This window comes from Mirounga leonina, unplaced genomic scaffold (assembly GCF_011800145.1).
Source record: "Mirounga leonina isolate KUSES-001 unplaced genomic scaffold, KU_Mleo_1.0 Mir_91, whole genome shotgun sequence".
NCBI classification, from domain to species: Eukaryota; Metazoa; Chordata; class Mammalia; order Carnivora; family Phocidae; genus Mirounga; species Mirounga leonina.
The window spans coordinates 25,605,655-25,619,846 of NW_023270839.1; the positions used below are offsets into that span (position 1 = coordinate 25,605,655).

Genomic DNA, 14,192 nt, shown 5'->3' on the forward strand with positions numbered 1-14,192 from the left:
CTTCCGGAAATTTATGTTAAGAAAATAATCATGGACAAGCACAATCTTCAGTTCCAAATATGTTCACAACAGCTTTGTAAAATAATAGCGAATAATGAAAATTACCTAAATGTCTAACCAAAGGGCTATTACATTAGTTTACTTTTAAGATGGTGGAGAATATATATTAATGAAAATTTCATAATACATTTAATGAATTACAAATATATAATTTACTCTGAATTTTCTAAATTATTTTTTAAAATAAAATAAAAGAAAAATGAAAGCAACAACTAGATAGTGACGTACATGCGATTTATCTATAAATGATAGAATTAGGGTGCTTATCCTTTCTACTGCTCATCTATTTCTTCTAATTTTCTAAAATGACTACTTTAGTCATAATCAGGAAAAAATAAAGTAATTTTGAAAATTGAAAAATAACATTTAGTGAGGTGGATAGACTAGTGGTGGCACTTAAAGTCTTTATAGCTTTAACATTATATAATTTTAGAATGTATTTTTGAAAAGGATTAAGTTTCTAAAAGCAATTCAAAATCTATTATAATTCTAATAAAAAAAATCAGAGTTTTTTTTTTTAAGTTGACAAAGCAATTCTAAATAATCAGAAAGAATTGTTAATTTTTTCTAAAGGAAGAGGACTGATATAGAACCTGCACTACTAAGTATAGGTTATTATAAATTATTAAATAACTGGAGGTTGGAATGTATACATTAAATTAAGTCTTCAAGTAATTTATAGTAATGTGAAAATGCCAGCATTCTAATATTAAGTGTGTAAAGAAGAATATGAGTCTAGCTATTTTAAAAACACATAGATAGATACACAAATAGACAATAAAAGACTAACAAGAAAATTAAAAAAAAATTCTATCAGTGCTTATCTGTGAAATTATAATAATTTTCTGTGAAAATATAATTTTTCAAGGAAGATGAAAACAAATACCATACCATTATCTTCTTTCTCCTATGGTACTTCCTTAGAAATGCCTTGTATCTTTCCAAATTTCCTTTAGAACCTTTAAAAGAATGAGATATATATGTACACACATATATATCTTTTAAAGTGAAAAAAATTTAAATGCTTTAAAGAAATTATATATAAAACTATTCAATGAGATCAACTATTTTGATAAGCACAATGCTAGACATGCATACCCTTAGTTGAATGAATGAATATTGTATCTTCTGTTTCCTCTTTTCAGAAATCTCATGTTCCAACTAATATATCTTTGGTACTTACTCATAAATCTAAAGTTTTACCTCAATACCTTCCTACTGAACAAGCCCATGTTTTTCAAATAGCTCAGCTACTTATATCTGTTTGTTTCATGGTCACCTTAAATTCAGTGAAGTACAGTACTTTGGAGCAAGGCCTAGTGAAAGTTTATGGGGGACAACTTTGAAGTCAGGTAACCCAGACTGGAGTCCAAACTCAGATATTTACATATTGAGGACAATGAGTATAAAATTATTTTTTTGAAAGTGCACACCTGTGCTTGCTCACTCTCTCTATATGTCTCCCTCCTTCTCTCTCTCTATATATAATATATATAGCTTATATAATTTCAAAAATATTTTTTTAAATTTAAAAAAGTGATTAAAAATTCAATACGAAAATTTAAAATAGTAGTGAATTTATTAGTAGTATAATAAACAAATTCTCAGAATTTGAAAAACCAAGGTCAAAAAAGGATATTAAATATTTAAGTAATATAACTAATTAAATGCATTTAATACATAGAAAATACTTTATAAGTACAACTAATATTATCATTTTTAAGGATTGTATTATGATAAGTTTGCCAATTACATAAAGAATGATACAAGAATCACCATTAGTATCTAAAACTATTCTGGAAGTATTAATAAATACAACTAGATAAGAAAAATGTTATACAAATACTGAAAAGAAGTAAAAATGATCGTTACTGGCAGATACACTTTTTCCTCAGTCTGCAGTTTTTCACCACTGAATTCTAAACACTTCCTACAAGCTAACCTAGTTCATGTAGCTCACCTTACTTTGGATTTTATGTGTTTCTGTTCTTATGTTCTGACCCTTGCTGACTTGCTTGTCTCAAGTACCAATATAGAACTGATCCAACCCTGTTTCCCTGATACTCAGCCACCTCCGCTGCAGCTTAACAAAGTTCACAACTATTTTAGGCTTTGTCCTAACAACACTTTCATTAAATCCACATGTTCATGTTCAACTAAAAATCTTGATTGAACTCTGTGGAAATGAAGTTTTTTTTTAAAAGATTTTATTTATTTATTTATTTATTTATTTGAGAGAGAGAGAATGAGAGAGAGAGCGTGCACATGAGAGGGGGGGAGGGTCAGAGGGAGAAGCAGACTCCCTGCTCAGCAGGGAGCCCAATGCGGGACTTGATCCCGGGACTCCAGGATCATGACCTGAGCCGAAGGCAGTCGCTTAACCAACTGAGCCACCCAGGCGTCCCTGGAAATGAAGAAGTTTTAAAAATAAAATAATGTTTATGTTCGTAGATATTTTATACATTAGGATTTCATCCTTTATGAGAATGCACACAGACACACAAAACTGACCATTACTTTACTCATCAAAAATAAGGTTTACTTGTATCAAAAATTATGCTCCTCCACTCAAATATTTTAGAGGCATGGCTTTTCAAAAGGACTGAACATTCCTCTAATCTTGACTCCATGGCCATGAGTGCATCATATTTTTGAGGGACAGTTTCCCACAGATGTGTATAAATTGAAGTAAATGAACTATCTTCTTTTATTTTCTTCACAGTGTGTAACCATTCATCACTATCTCCAAAATGGATTTCCCTTGGCCAATAATCCTGCAAAAAATGTGAGAGAATATAACCTAAGTCATTTTTAAATTTAAATAATTTAAAATTTTAAATTATATTTAATTTTAATTATTTAAATTTAATTATAATGATATAATTAAATTTATATTAATAAAATATTTATATTAATTTAATTATATTTAAATTTAAATAATAGAGTTCTAAATCAATGAGCTAAAACTGAGATTTAATTCCACAGCATTACCTTCTTTTACATTATTGAAGTATAATTGACATACAATGTTATATTAGTTTCAAGTGCCCAACATATTGTACAACACAGCATTACTTTTCATTAAATGCATTTCTAAAAAGTGAAACAATCATAAACTTTAGAAGTTTCAGATTTTTTTTTTAAAGATTTTATTTATTTATATGACAGAAAGAGACACAGCGAGAGAGGGAACACAAGCAGGGGGAGTGGGAGAGGGAGAAGCAGCCTTCTCGTTAAGAGAGCCTGATGCTGGCTAGATCCCAGGACCCTGGGATCATGACCTGAGCTGAAAGCAGACCCTTAACAACTGGGCCACCCAGGTACCCCAAAAGTTTCACGTGTTTTACAAAAAACCTTTCTGAATCATTTGAAAGTAAGTTGCTTACTTGACTGATGCCCCATCATCCTTGAATACATTAGTGTGTATTTCCCCAAAACAAAAACATTCTTCTACATAATCAAAATACAACGAACAGAATTAGGAATTGGCATTGATACATTGTTCCCATCTAAGTTTGACTCTGGTCACGTCTTATCAACTGAAACAGTAATGCCCTTTATAGCAAAAGGATCTAGTTCAGTATCACTTATTACGTTTGGGCTTCATATGTCTTTAGTCTCCTTCAGTCTAAAAATTCCCCAGTCTTTTCTTGGCCTCCATGTATTTAAAACCATGAGTTCACCCTGAAACCTGAAATTTCAATTCCAAACATTTTAGTTTTCTCTTTTTCCATATCACAATTACCATCTCTAACAGTGGAAAATCTAGTTGCCATTATCTTTAATGTACATATTTGATCAATCTTTTCAGGTAACCAGTCTCTCCTATCCACTGGGAGCCTCTTTTCTATGTAGATGCCCTTTTCATCCTGCTTCGACTCTGACATCCAGTCCCAGGCTGCCAATTCTGCAGGGACACCTTTGTTACCCCTGCTTGGGCTCTGAATTCCCATACAAGCCACAGCCTACCTCCACACCTCCCTGAAAAAACCTTGGTCCCCAGCTGCAGGTGGCTACCATCTCATTCCCTTGAGCTCTGACACCTTTGGTGTCACATGAATACTCTCCTCATCATGGTTGAGTTCAGAGAGCTTGCTCAGAGCCATCACAGCATATCCTCCTCCCCAGGGCAAATATGGACACCTGCCTTGTTTGGGCCCCCAAATGGCTTTGGGACTAAATTGTTCAGGAAGGGAAAGAGAGGAAGGGGAAAAAAGAAAGGTAAAGGAAGGGGAATCATAACCATATCTGTAAATCTAAATATAAGATTATCTTTTAATATAATCAACTAATAGCAAAACAAAGTTAGCCTACATAATTAAGGGTTTATGAGTAAAAGATATTTTTGGAATGGTAGAAAATCTGCAGAGGATAAAACTCTTTAACGGAATTTGGGTGAGATACTCTGGGAATTTAGCTAAATGGGAATAAATCTAATGTCTGCAGATCAGGAATTATAAACATGTGTTGGTTTATTCCACCTGCCTTTTTCTTCCTTTAAAGGCTTCCTAAACCCATCATACACGTCTGATTTATGAATTATGCTAATAATAACAGGTACCTGAAAAATACCCAGCTTTTAATTCTGGAAAACTTTCCCACAGATATCTAGGTCCCTCTGTCATTTTAGAAAAAAGAATATACTTTGATACATTAAGTGCCATCTCCCAAATCCTACAAATGTGTACCTTAAACAAGACAACCACCTGGAGAAGTTTTCCTGCATTAAAATTTGCGTATTATGTGCCAAAAAGTACAAAGACCTCAGAAGAACCAGATATGATCACAGGATACAATCCCTGGAGACAAACACTGTCAAGTCAGAATGACAGCCACATTTGGAAACGCAGTCCTTATGGGCCATGTGTTGCTACTGTTAGGGGTGTTGGGAGAGAGGAAAGAGGTGAAAATAGAAATGGCATTTGACAAGATTTTACAATATACACATACCTTTATGAAAATATATCCTTTATGCCAGACTTGAGATATCACAATCCTTATTCCTAAGATACTGAGGTATATTACAAGGTGAATAAAGTATCCTGAAATCCTATAAGCCTGATTAGACTCTGTCTTCTGTACTTTCTCAAGGTAATCAGGAGATTGACTGGTGTCCCAAAGCCATTAACGTAAAGAAGGTGATGTGTAAATAAGCCCTAATTCTTTTACTGGCTTCTTTGTGGCTGCATGATTAAATGGATACCAGATGATGATCTTGTAGTAGCTCATACCTGCCTTTCCCCTCCACTTTTCTAATTACTTTCCTCTATTATTCCTTTCTATTTTGGCTTCATCCAGTTGCTCCTTGAATAGAATATCATCTGAAAGTAACTTCTGTAGCCAGACCTAGGGGGAAGCTAAACAGGAGTAGCCAATAAGCCAACAAGCTGCCAGGCTAAAGTGAAGTCATTACTGCCAGAGAGAAATCAGCACTACTAGGGTTTAAACATCCAGAGTCCACAGCAATTATATTCATTTATAAAACAAATGTATTCTAATTCCTAAGAGACAAAAGAATTGGACTGGAAATTTCTGTTCCCTGAAGAGTTAAATTCTCCATTATAGCACTATACTCTTCAGTGATAACTTCAGGAAAACATTTATCTTATTTAAAAGGCCAGTGAAGAAAGAACTGGCTCTGTACTTGTTATGTTTACTTTAATTATGGCAATTAAACTTTGGCAGTGGCAGAAGCACAAAATATTGCATGCTAGTACACAACTAGAGATTGAGCCTAGTAGCCACTAGAGAGACTTTGAAGTTTGAAAAGAGATTGTTTACTGAATATATTGGTTAGGTCTTCACCCATGACCTAAACCCTAAAAAACAGTGCCAAAGTATCCCAAAAAAGGATAAGAAATACGAAGAATGACGTTATTAGAAGTGAGTTTTAGCTCTTCTTCCCTTAAGTTTTAATATAAGGAGGGATTTAAATGGATGGATGGGTGGATGGGTAGATGAATAAACAGACAGACAACAAACAAACAGGCTGTTCCCTAAAAAAGAAAATTGGATTGAAATAATTATTCTACCATAAAGTACCTTTGATCCTGTGAGAAAAATCACGGTAGGAATCTGAGTACCCTCTAGGTCTTGATTACAAATGCAGTAGACTTGTTAATGAAAATTGATACCAGTGCACCGAGAGAAGATTAATTAAAGCATTTCTAGATAAAAGTCACATGAAAGCAGAAAAACAAGACACAGAAGAAGAAATAAATAACAGGGAAGATCAAATGTGATGTATAAATAAGGAAAGAATTCAATTTTCCAGTACCTAAAGAACTGAAAAGGACTAAAAAAGTATGACACTAAAGAGAAATAGTGCAAAAGCAGGGTGATGCAAATTCCACAATGGCAAGGATTTTTCTCTTATTTGTTCACTGTCATATCTCCAGTGTCCAGAACAATACCTGTGACCTGGTAGGTAGTGAATAAAAATCATTAAATGAATGAATGAATAGGATAAGTAAGAGAATTGATAATAATGCAACACTGGTAGAAGGGGAGGCTGTTTGCCAAGGAAATGTTGAAAAAGAAAAACAATGCTGGGGGCATCACGTTGCCTGATTTCAAGCTCTATTACAAAGCAGTGATCACTAAGACAGCATGGTACTGGCACAAAAACAGACATATAGACCAACTGAACAGAATAGAGAGCCCAGATACGGACCCTCAACTCTATGGTCAAATAATCTTTGACAAAGCAGGAAAAAATATGCAATGGATAAAGGACAGTCTCTTCAATAAATGGTGCTGGGAAAATTGGACAGCCACATGCAGAAGAATGAATCTCGACCATTCTCTAACACCATTCACAAAGATAAACTCAAAGTGGATGAAAGACCTCAATGTGAGACAGGAATCCATCAAAATCCTAGAGGAGAACATAGGCAGTAACCTCTTTGACAGCAGCCAAAGCAACTTCTTTCAAGATACATCTCCAAAGGCTAGTGAAGCAAAAGCAAAAATGAACTTTTGGGACTTCATCAAGATAAAAAGCTTCTGCACAGCAAAGGAGTCAACAAAACAAAGAGGCAACCCACAGAATGGGAGAAGATATTTGCAAATGACACTACAGACAAAGCACTGATTTCCAAGATCTATAAAGAACTTCTCAAACTCAACAGCCAAAAAACAAATAATCAACTCAAAAAATGGGCAGATGATATGAACAGACACTTCTCCAAAGAAGACATACAAATGGCTAACAGACACATGAAAAAATGTTCATCATCATTAGCCATCAGGGAAATTCAAATCAAAACCACACTGAGATACCACCTTACACCAATTAGAATGGCAAAAATTGACAAAGCAAGAAAGAACAAATGCTGGAGAGGTTGTGGAGAAAGGGGAACCCTGTTACACTGTTGGTGGGAATGCAAGTTGGTACAGCCACTTTGGAAAACAGTGTGGAGGTGACTCAAAAAATTAGAAATAGAGCTACTCTATGACCCAGCAATTGCACCCCTGGGTATTTACCCCAAAGACACAAATGTAGTGAAAAGAAGGGCCATATGCAATCCTATGTTCATAGCAGCAATGTCTGCAATAGCCAAACTGTGGAAAGAGCTGAGATGCCCTTTAACAGATGAATGGATAAGGAAGATGTGGTCCATATATACAATGGAATATTACTTAGCCATCAGAAAGGATGAATACCCAACTTTTACATCAACATGGATGGGACTGGAGGAGATTATGCTAAGTGACATCAGTCAAGCAGAGAAAGTTAATTATCATACGGTTTCACTTATTTGTGGAACTTAAGGAATAGCATGGAGGACATTAGGAGAAGGAAGGGAAAAATGAAGGGGGGGACATTGGAGGGAGAGACAAACCATGAGAGACTATGGACTCCGAGAAACAAACTGAGGGTTTTAGAGGGGAGGGGGGCGGGGGGTGGGTTAGCCCGGTGATGGGTATTAAGGAGTGCACGTACTGCATGGAGCACTGGGTGTTATATGAAAACAATGAATTGTGGATCACTACATCAAAAACAAATGATTTATTGTATGGTGACTAACATAACATAATAAAATTAAATTAAATTACAAAAAAGGAATAAGAGGCTGTTATAAAAATAGAATATAAAGTATTTTTATAAAAATAAAAATAGAAACAGAATGGTGATGGAGTAAGGGGAAAAGAAGCAGGAAGAGAATACGGAAATTGATCAAATAGATAAATGAGAAATGACTGAAGGTAAAAAAAAGTACACAGAACTATAATAAGGAAGAGGGGAAAGATAGGAGTAGAAGTTATAAAATATTAAAATTACAAAAGAAAGATAAAAATGGTAGGAATCAGCCAAAATGGACACCTTTAGATGATGTGACAAAAGATAAATTATAAGACATGAGAAACTAACAGCTAACATGTAGGTTCCAGGTACTGGTCTACTGCTAGCTAGTAGCAGAGCTGGGATCTGAGCATAGGCAATCTGACACCAGAGCCTCTGTTCTTAACCACTACACCACTATGCACATACATACCTTTGCTTTTATAGTTTAGAGGGAAATTAAATAGATAGGCTTTTCAGGAAGACATAAGCAGTTTAGAATATATTTTAATTTCTGTTTTGTTTTATTCATTTGTTTGTTTATCATATGCCTCATTTCTAAAAAAATGACAGCTCCATGAAGGTGGGGATCTTTTTCTATTTTTATTCACTGATATATTCTAATTATTCATGTGGTTGGCATGTAATAGGTACTCAAAAATATTTCTTGAGTGAATTTGAGGAAGTTATTATTACCTTCTTACCAATGCCTCTAGACAAAAGTTTTGTCCAGCAAACAAAAAATTAAATATCCAGTCATTTTATTCCTGGATGTTTTCAAACATCCAATAGCTTGGCAATGCAGAGACATAGACATACCTTAAAAAAAGTAATTACAGAATACAAGTATTTGGCTGGGAAATCCAGACAATAAAAAACATTTTACAGATAAACCTATAAATGATAAAATGGTGCAAATGGATATATGTTGTTTCATCAAATGCCATCTGATAAAAACTGAAGGCTATCAATATAAGTACATACAAAGATAGTGCTGCTTACACGCCGTTAGTAAGACATATGCTTTGATTTTGATTTTATTGTCTTTGGTGAAGGGTTGGCGTAAACCTATGATCTTGATTTGATTAGCATTATTCTTAAGCAGAGTGATTATGCATTTTCCAATTCAAATAATTAGAAATTTTCATCTGAAATCATAGATTCTTAAACATGTATGATGGTATAGTCCAAATGTCTCCATAATTATTCACTGAGTTTGGCTTGATTTTAACTATAATCCTTTTCCCTTGGCATTAAAAGACCTCAAACATTGTGATTAGGTTACAGCACATTTCCATCATTTAAATCAAAATAATTGCAAAAAGTTTGTCCTAATAGTAGTTTAAAAAATTAGGCTCTGCCACAGTGATTGAAATAAACTCTTATAAACTAGGAATATTTTCATTTTCTATTTGCTCCTAAAGGACACTCAGTGCTTTTCTAAAACATTAAAAAAAAAATTATTTAAACAAAGAACAGAAAATAGATGTTTAAAAATAGATATTTTTGAAATTCTATTCTCAACACTGTAGTTATAGCAAATTCTGTTTATATATAAGCATAAATAGGTGCAAATTATTTAAAGTCCAATGTACACACCTCATTAAAAAAAGCCTCCTTTTCTCTCTGTTTTCCACACTAACATCTTTATCCTAGCTCTTGACATTCTTTTCTTTCTTTCTTTCTTTCTTCCCTTCCTTCCTTCCTTCCTTCCTTCCTTCCTTCCTTTCTTTCTTTCTTTCTTTCTTTTTCTTTCTTTCTTTTAAAGATTTTTTATTTATTTATCTGAGAGAGAGAATGGGAGACAGAGAGCATGAGAGGGGGAGGATCAGAGGAAGAAGCAGACTCCCCGCTGAGCAGGGAGTCTGATGCGGGACTCGATCCCGGGACTCCAGGATCATGACCTGAGCCGAAGGCAGTCCGCTTAACCAATTGAGCCACCCAGGCGCCCCTCTTTTTTTTTTTTTTTTAAAGATTTTATTTACTTATTTATTTGAGAGAGAGAGAGAGAGCATAAGCAGAGAGAGTTGCAGGCAGAGGGAGAAGCAGGCTCCCTGCTAAGCAGGGAGCCCCATGCAGGACTACTTCCCAGGACCCTGGGATCAAAACCCAAGCCAAAGGCAGAGGCTTAACCGACTGAGCCACCCAGGTGTTCCTCTTGCCATTCTTCAATGCAAAACAAACCTGACCTTCAGACTCACAAGTGTATAGACCCAAGGGAAAGCTTGTAGCAAGCCCAATAACCCCAGAAGTCAGTATTACTCATAATAATGGAAACTAGAGCTTTCAACATGAAAATACATTTTGAATATTTCACTCTGATTCAACAATCAAGGAAACTGAACACCTCTGCAAACTACTTGTTAGTCTAAGCTGTGGTACATGGATAAATGAGGTAAGTACTCATAATTATCAGTCTTTTTTTTTTTTAAGATTTTTTATTTATTTTTTGACAGAGAGACAGCAAGAGAGGGAACACAAGCAGTGGGGAGTGGGAGAGGGAGAAGCAGGCTTCCCACTGAGCAGGGAGCCCGATGCAGGGCTCAATCCCAAGACCCTGGGATCATGACCTGAGCCGAAGGCAGATGCTTAACAACTGAGCCACCCAGGTGCCCCTATCGGATAGTCTTTAAGGTGTATTTAGACAAACACCTTACATCAGCAAAATTATTTTAAATGTTTGTATAAAACTAGAATTTTCTCAAAGTCAAAAAGAGAACAGAATATTGACAAGAGGGAAAGGCTACAACATAGAGCCTACTGAAAAGAGATAAATATTTATAAGTATTTCCCACACTGAAATGTAGTTTTTTGAATTTCTATTCCTAAAGTCTTTTCCTAAGCCTCCCACATCTCCACAACTGATATTTTTTTTATTTTTTAGTTTTTTAGAGATGGGGAGGGAGAGAGAAAGAGAGAGGCAGAGGGACAATCCCAAGCAGGGGCTCAATCGATCTCACAACCCTAAGATCATGACCTGAGCCGAAATCAAGAGTCAGACGCTTAACTGACTGAGCCACCCAGGCACCCCTCCACAAGTGATATTTTAAAAGATGTATTGGCACATAAAATAGATGTTCTACTCACCCAATTTTGAAACTTTAAGAATTCTTCAATGTTCTTTGGAGGTTTTTGCATTTTCTAATGAAGTAAAATCAATATCGCCAATTAACATAAAATCAGACTGTTTATGATGTTTACATATAATTTACTTAAGTAAATGATACTGGACTTAAGTTATAATTTTCAGAGCCATAAGACATTGTAAAATACTCACTTTAGAAAGGTACAGAGGTCAATGTTTAAATCCCAAGCCTCCAAACCAAATTCCATAAAAGGCTTCCCTCTTATATATTGCTCCTAGAAAAAAACTCCACATGAATCCTCTTGAATATCCTCATTTCAAATTCCTACAAGAGTTCCGAGATATTTTGGACTATCTTGGATGGTGTCTACAATAAATTCAGAGCCAAAAATATAGTAACTTGCCCCTCTTGCTGATGACATATTTAAAAGGCCACACTATTGGGGCGCCTGGGTGGCTCAGTTGTTAAGCGTCTGCCTTCGGCTCAGGTCATGATCCCAGGGTCCTGGGATCAAGCCCCGCATCGGGCTCCCTGCTCGGTGGGAAGCCTGCTTCTCCCTCTGCCACTCCCCCTGCTTGTGTTCCCTCTCTCGCTGTATCTCTCTCTGTCAAATAAATAAATAAAATCTTTAAAAAAATAAAAAATAAATAAAAAATAAAAGGCCACACTAGTGACATGGTGAAAATAATTTAAATATTTCAGTGTAATAAATAATAATCCCATTTTTATTAGTAGTTTCCTCATAAGTTGAAAACATATTCTTTCATTAGACAAATTAATTTTAATCAAGACCACATCTTGTTCTTCCTTGCCTTAGAGACTGTGTACACATTCTTTCTTCTGCTTGGAAGGTTCCCTGTCCCAAGCCCTCTCCCTCCAATCCCTTCTTGGCCTATTTAACTCTTATTTTAAAGATCAAATTAAAAGTAACTTTTTCTATGAAGCCTTCCTTATTCCCCCAAAAGATTATCTATTATAACACACAGCAGATTCATATCTATATGCGGATAGAAACTATGGTATAATCACTGCTGAACTGTCAAAATTTCATACAGTGACTGGCTCAGGGTTAGTGCATAGTAAGTACTTGGAATATGTATAAATTAATGAAGAAATGAGTAGATAAATGTCAGAGAAATGTGTTGTTATTTAGAAGAATAGTAAGACCAATTCTAGAGAGTGAAAAACCAGTTAGAAGAAGGACAAATAAGAGGAATTTAGGGATGCCTGGGTGGCTCAGTTGTTAAGTATCTGCCTTCAGCTCAGGTCATGATAATGGTCCTGGGATCGAGCCTCACTTTGGGTTCCCTGCTCCGCGGGAAGCCTGCTTCCCCCTCTCCCACTCCCCCTGCTTGTATTCCTGCTCTCGCTCTCTGTCAAATAAATAAATAAAATCTTAAAAAAAAAAAGAGGAATTCAGAATATCCTAATACAGTATCCTAATGATCTGATATTGACATGTCTGAAAAGATTGTAGTATATTTTAATTTACTAAAATTCATATTTCACAGCAATATATAAAATGATCAAGATCACAAAATCACCACATTTTGGTAAAAATATCTACACACTTGAGGCTGAAGAGAATATCTCATTCTCTAATACTGTTAAAATATATGATGAATATAAGCAAATATATAACAGACAATAACAAATAACAAAATAAAAGGTATATGTGACAATCATTATAAAAATAAGTATTCAAAAGCAAAGCTGCATAGAGCTGTGAAAAAAATTTAATGGAAAACATGGGACTCTAGACTGAGAAGGTAATAAATAAGAGATGGTGTGCACAGAATGCTTAGAAACAAAAAAAATGTTCAGGATACAATACCTTCAGAGAGAGTGAGTGTAGTAGTTTTGCTAGAAGGAAGCTATCAGTATATTTAGAAATACATGGAATATAAGGAGGCTAATTAAAACAATCTAAATGTTGCCTTTTTTTCTTATAATGGTTATCAAACCATTTCTAGTACAAAGCACTAAAAATAATACCCACATTTAAAAAAAAATTTTTTTATTTGAGTACAGTTGACACACATTACATTAGTTTCAGGTGTACAACATAGTGATTCAACAACTCTATAGGTTATGCTCTGCTCACCGCAAGTGTAGCTACCATCTATCACCATACAGCACTATCACAATATCACTGTCTGTATTCTCTATGCCGGACCTTTTATTCCTGTGGCTTATTTATTGCACAACTAGAAGCCTGTATCTCCTATTCTTCTTCACCCATTTTGCACAAACCCCTAACTCTGGCAACTATCAGTTTGTTCTCTGTCTTTATAGTTCTGGTTCTGCTTTTGTTTGTTTATTCATTTGTTTTGCTTTTTAGATTCCACATGTAAGTGAAATTATATGGTTTTTGTCTTTCTCTGTCTGATTTATTTCACTTAGTATAATACCTTCTAGGTCCATCCATGTTGTTGCAAATGGCAATATCTCATCGTTTTCATGGCTGTGTAATATTCCAGGGTGCGTGAGTGTGTGTGTGTGTGATATCTTCTTTATCCATTAAAATAATACCCACATTTCAATTAAAGGAAATTAGAAAAATGTATTAAGGAAGTGAAATTTACATGAGAAAGCTCCAGTTAATTTCAATATAAAATCCCAAAGTTCTCTAAGGTAAATGTTAAAAGGAGGTAGGCATAAATTAAATGGACTTCTGCTCTCAGTATAATGGAGAATGATTCAAAACACCTATGCTCCCATAGTAACAACAAAAGAAACCCAGACAAAATAAAAATCTTACTTTTCTATGAGGTTGGTGAAGAGCAGTGGGTGCCAGTAAGCAGGACTGGCTACATCATTTGTGCCATTGCCAAGTCCCTTGTTCAAAAATTAAGAATTTTAAGATGGTAACATGAGACCATTAAACCAAGTGTGGGGTCCACTTAATCACGAAGCCCAGTGCAACTGGAAGCCTGTGAAACCTCCCTACCTGGAAGCCTTAATGACCAGAAATCCAAAAA

The 14,192-nt window shown here is 35.0% G+C and overlaps 1 protein-coding gene across 1 annotated transcript in view; it reads right to left on the minus strand.

Annotated features, from left to right (window-relative positions):
• Positions 1-14,192, minus strand: part of FAM227B (family with sequence similarity 227 member B) — a 210,121-nt gene that overhangs the window by 195,122 nt on the left and 807 nt on the right. The window contains exons 2-4 of the mRNA XM_034994680.1: positions 11,213-11,266; positions 2,603-2,834; positions 952-1,019 (exon numbers count right to left, since the gene is read on the minus strand). Coding sequence (XP_034850571.1) covers positions 952-1,019; positions 2,603-2,834; positions 11,213-11,266 — 354 coding nt within the window. The remainder of the gene's footprint in view (positions 1-951; positions 1,020-2,602; positions 2,835-11,212; positions 11,267-14,192) is intronic.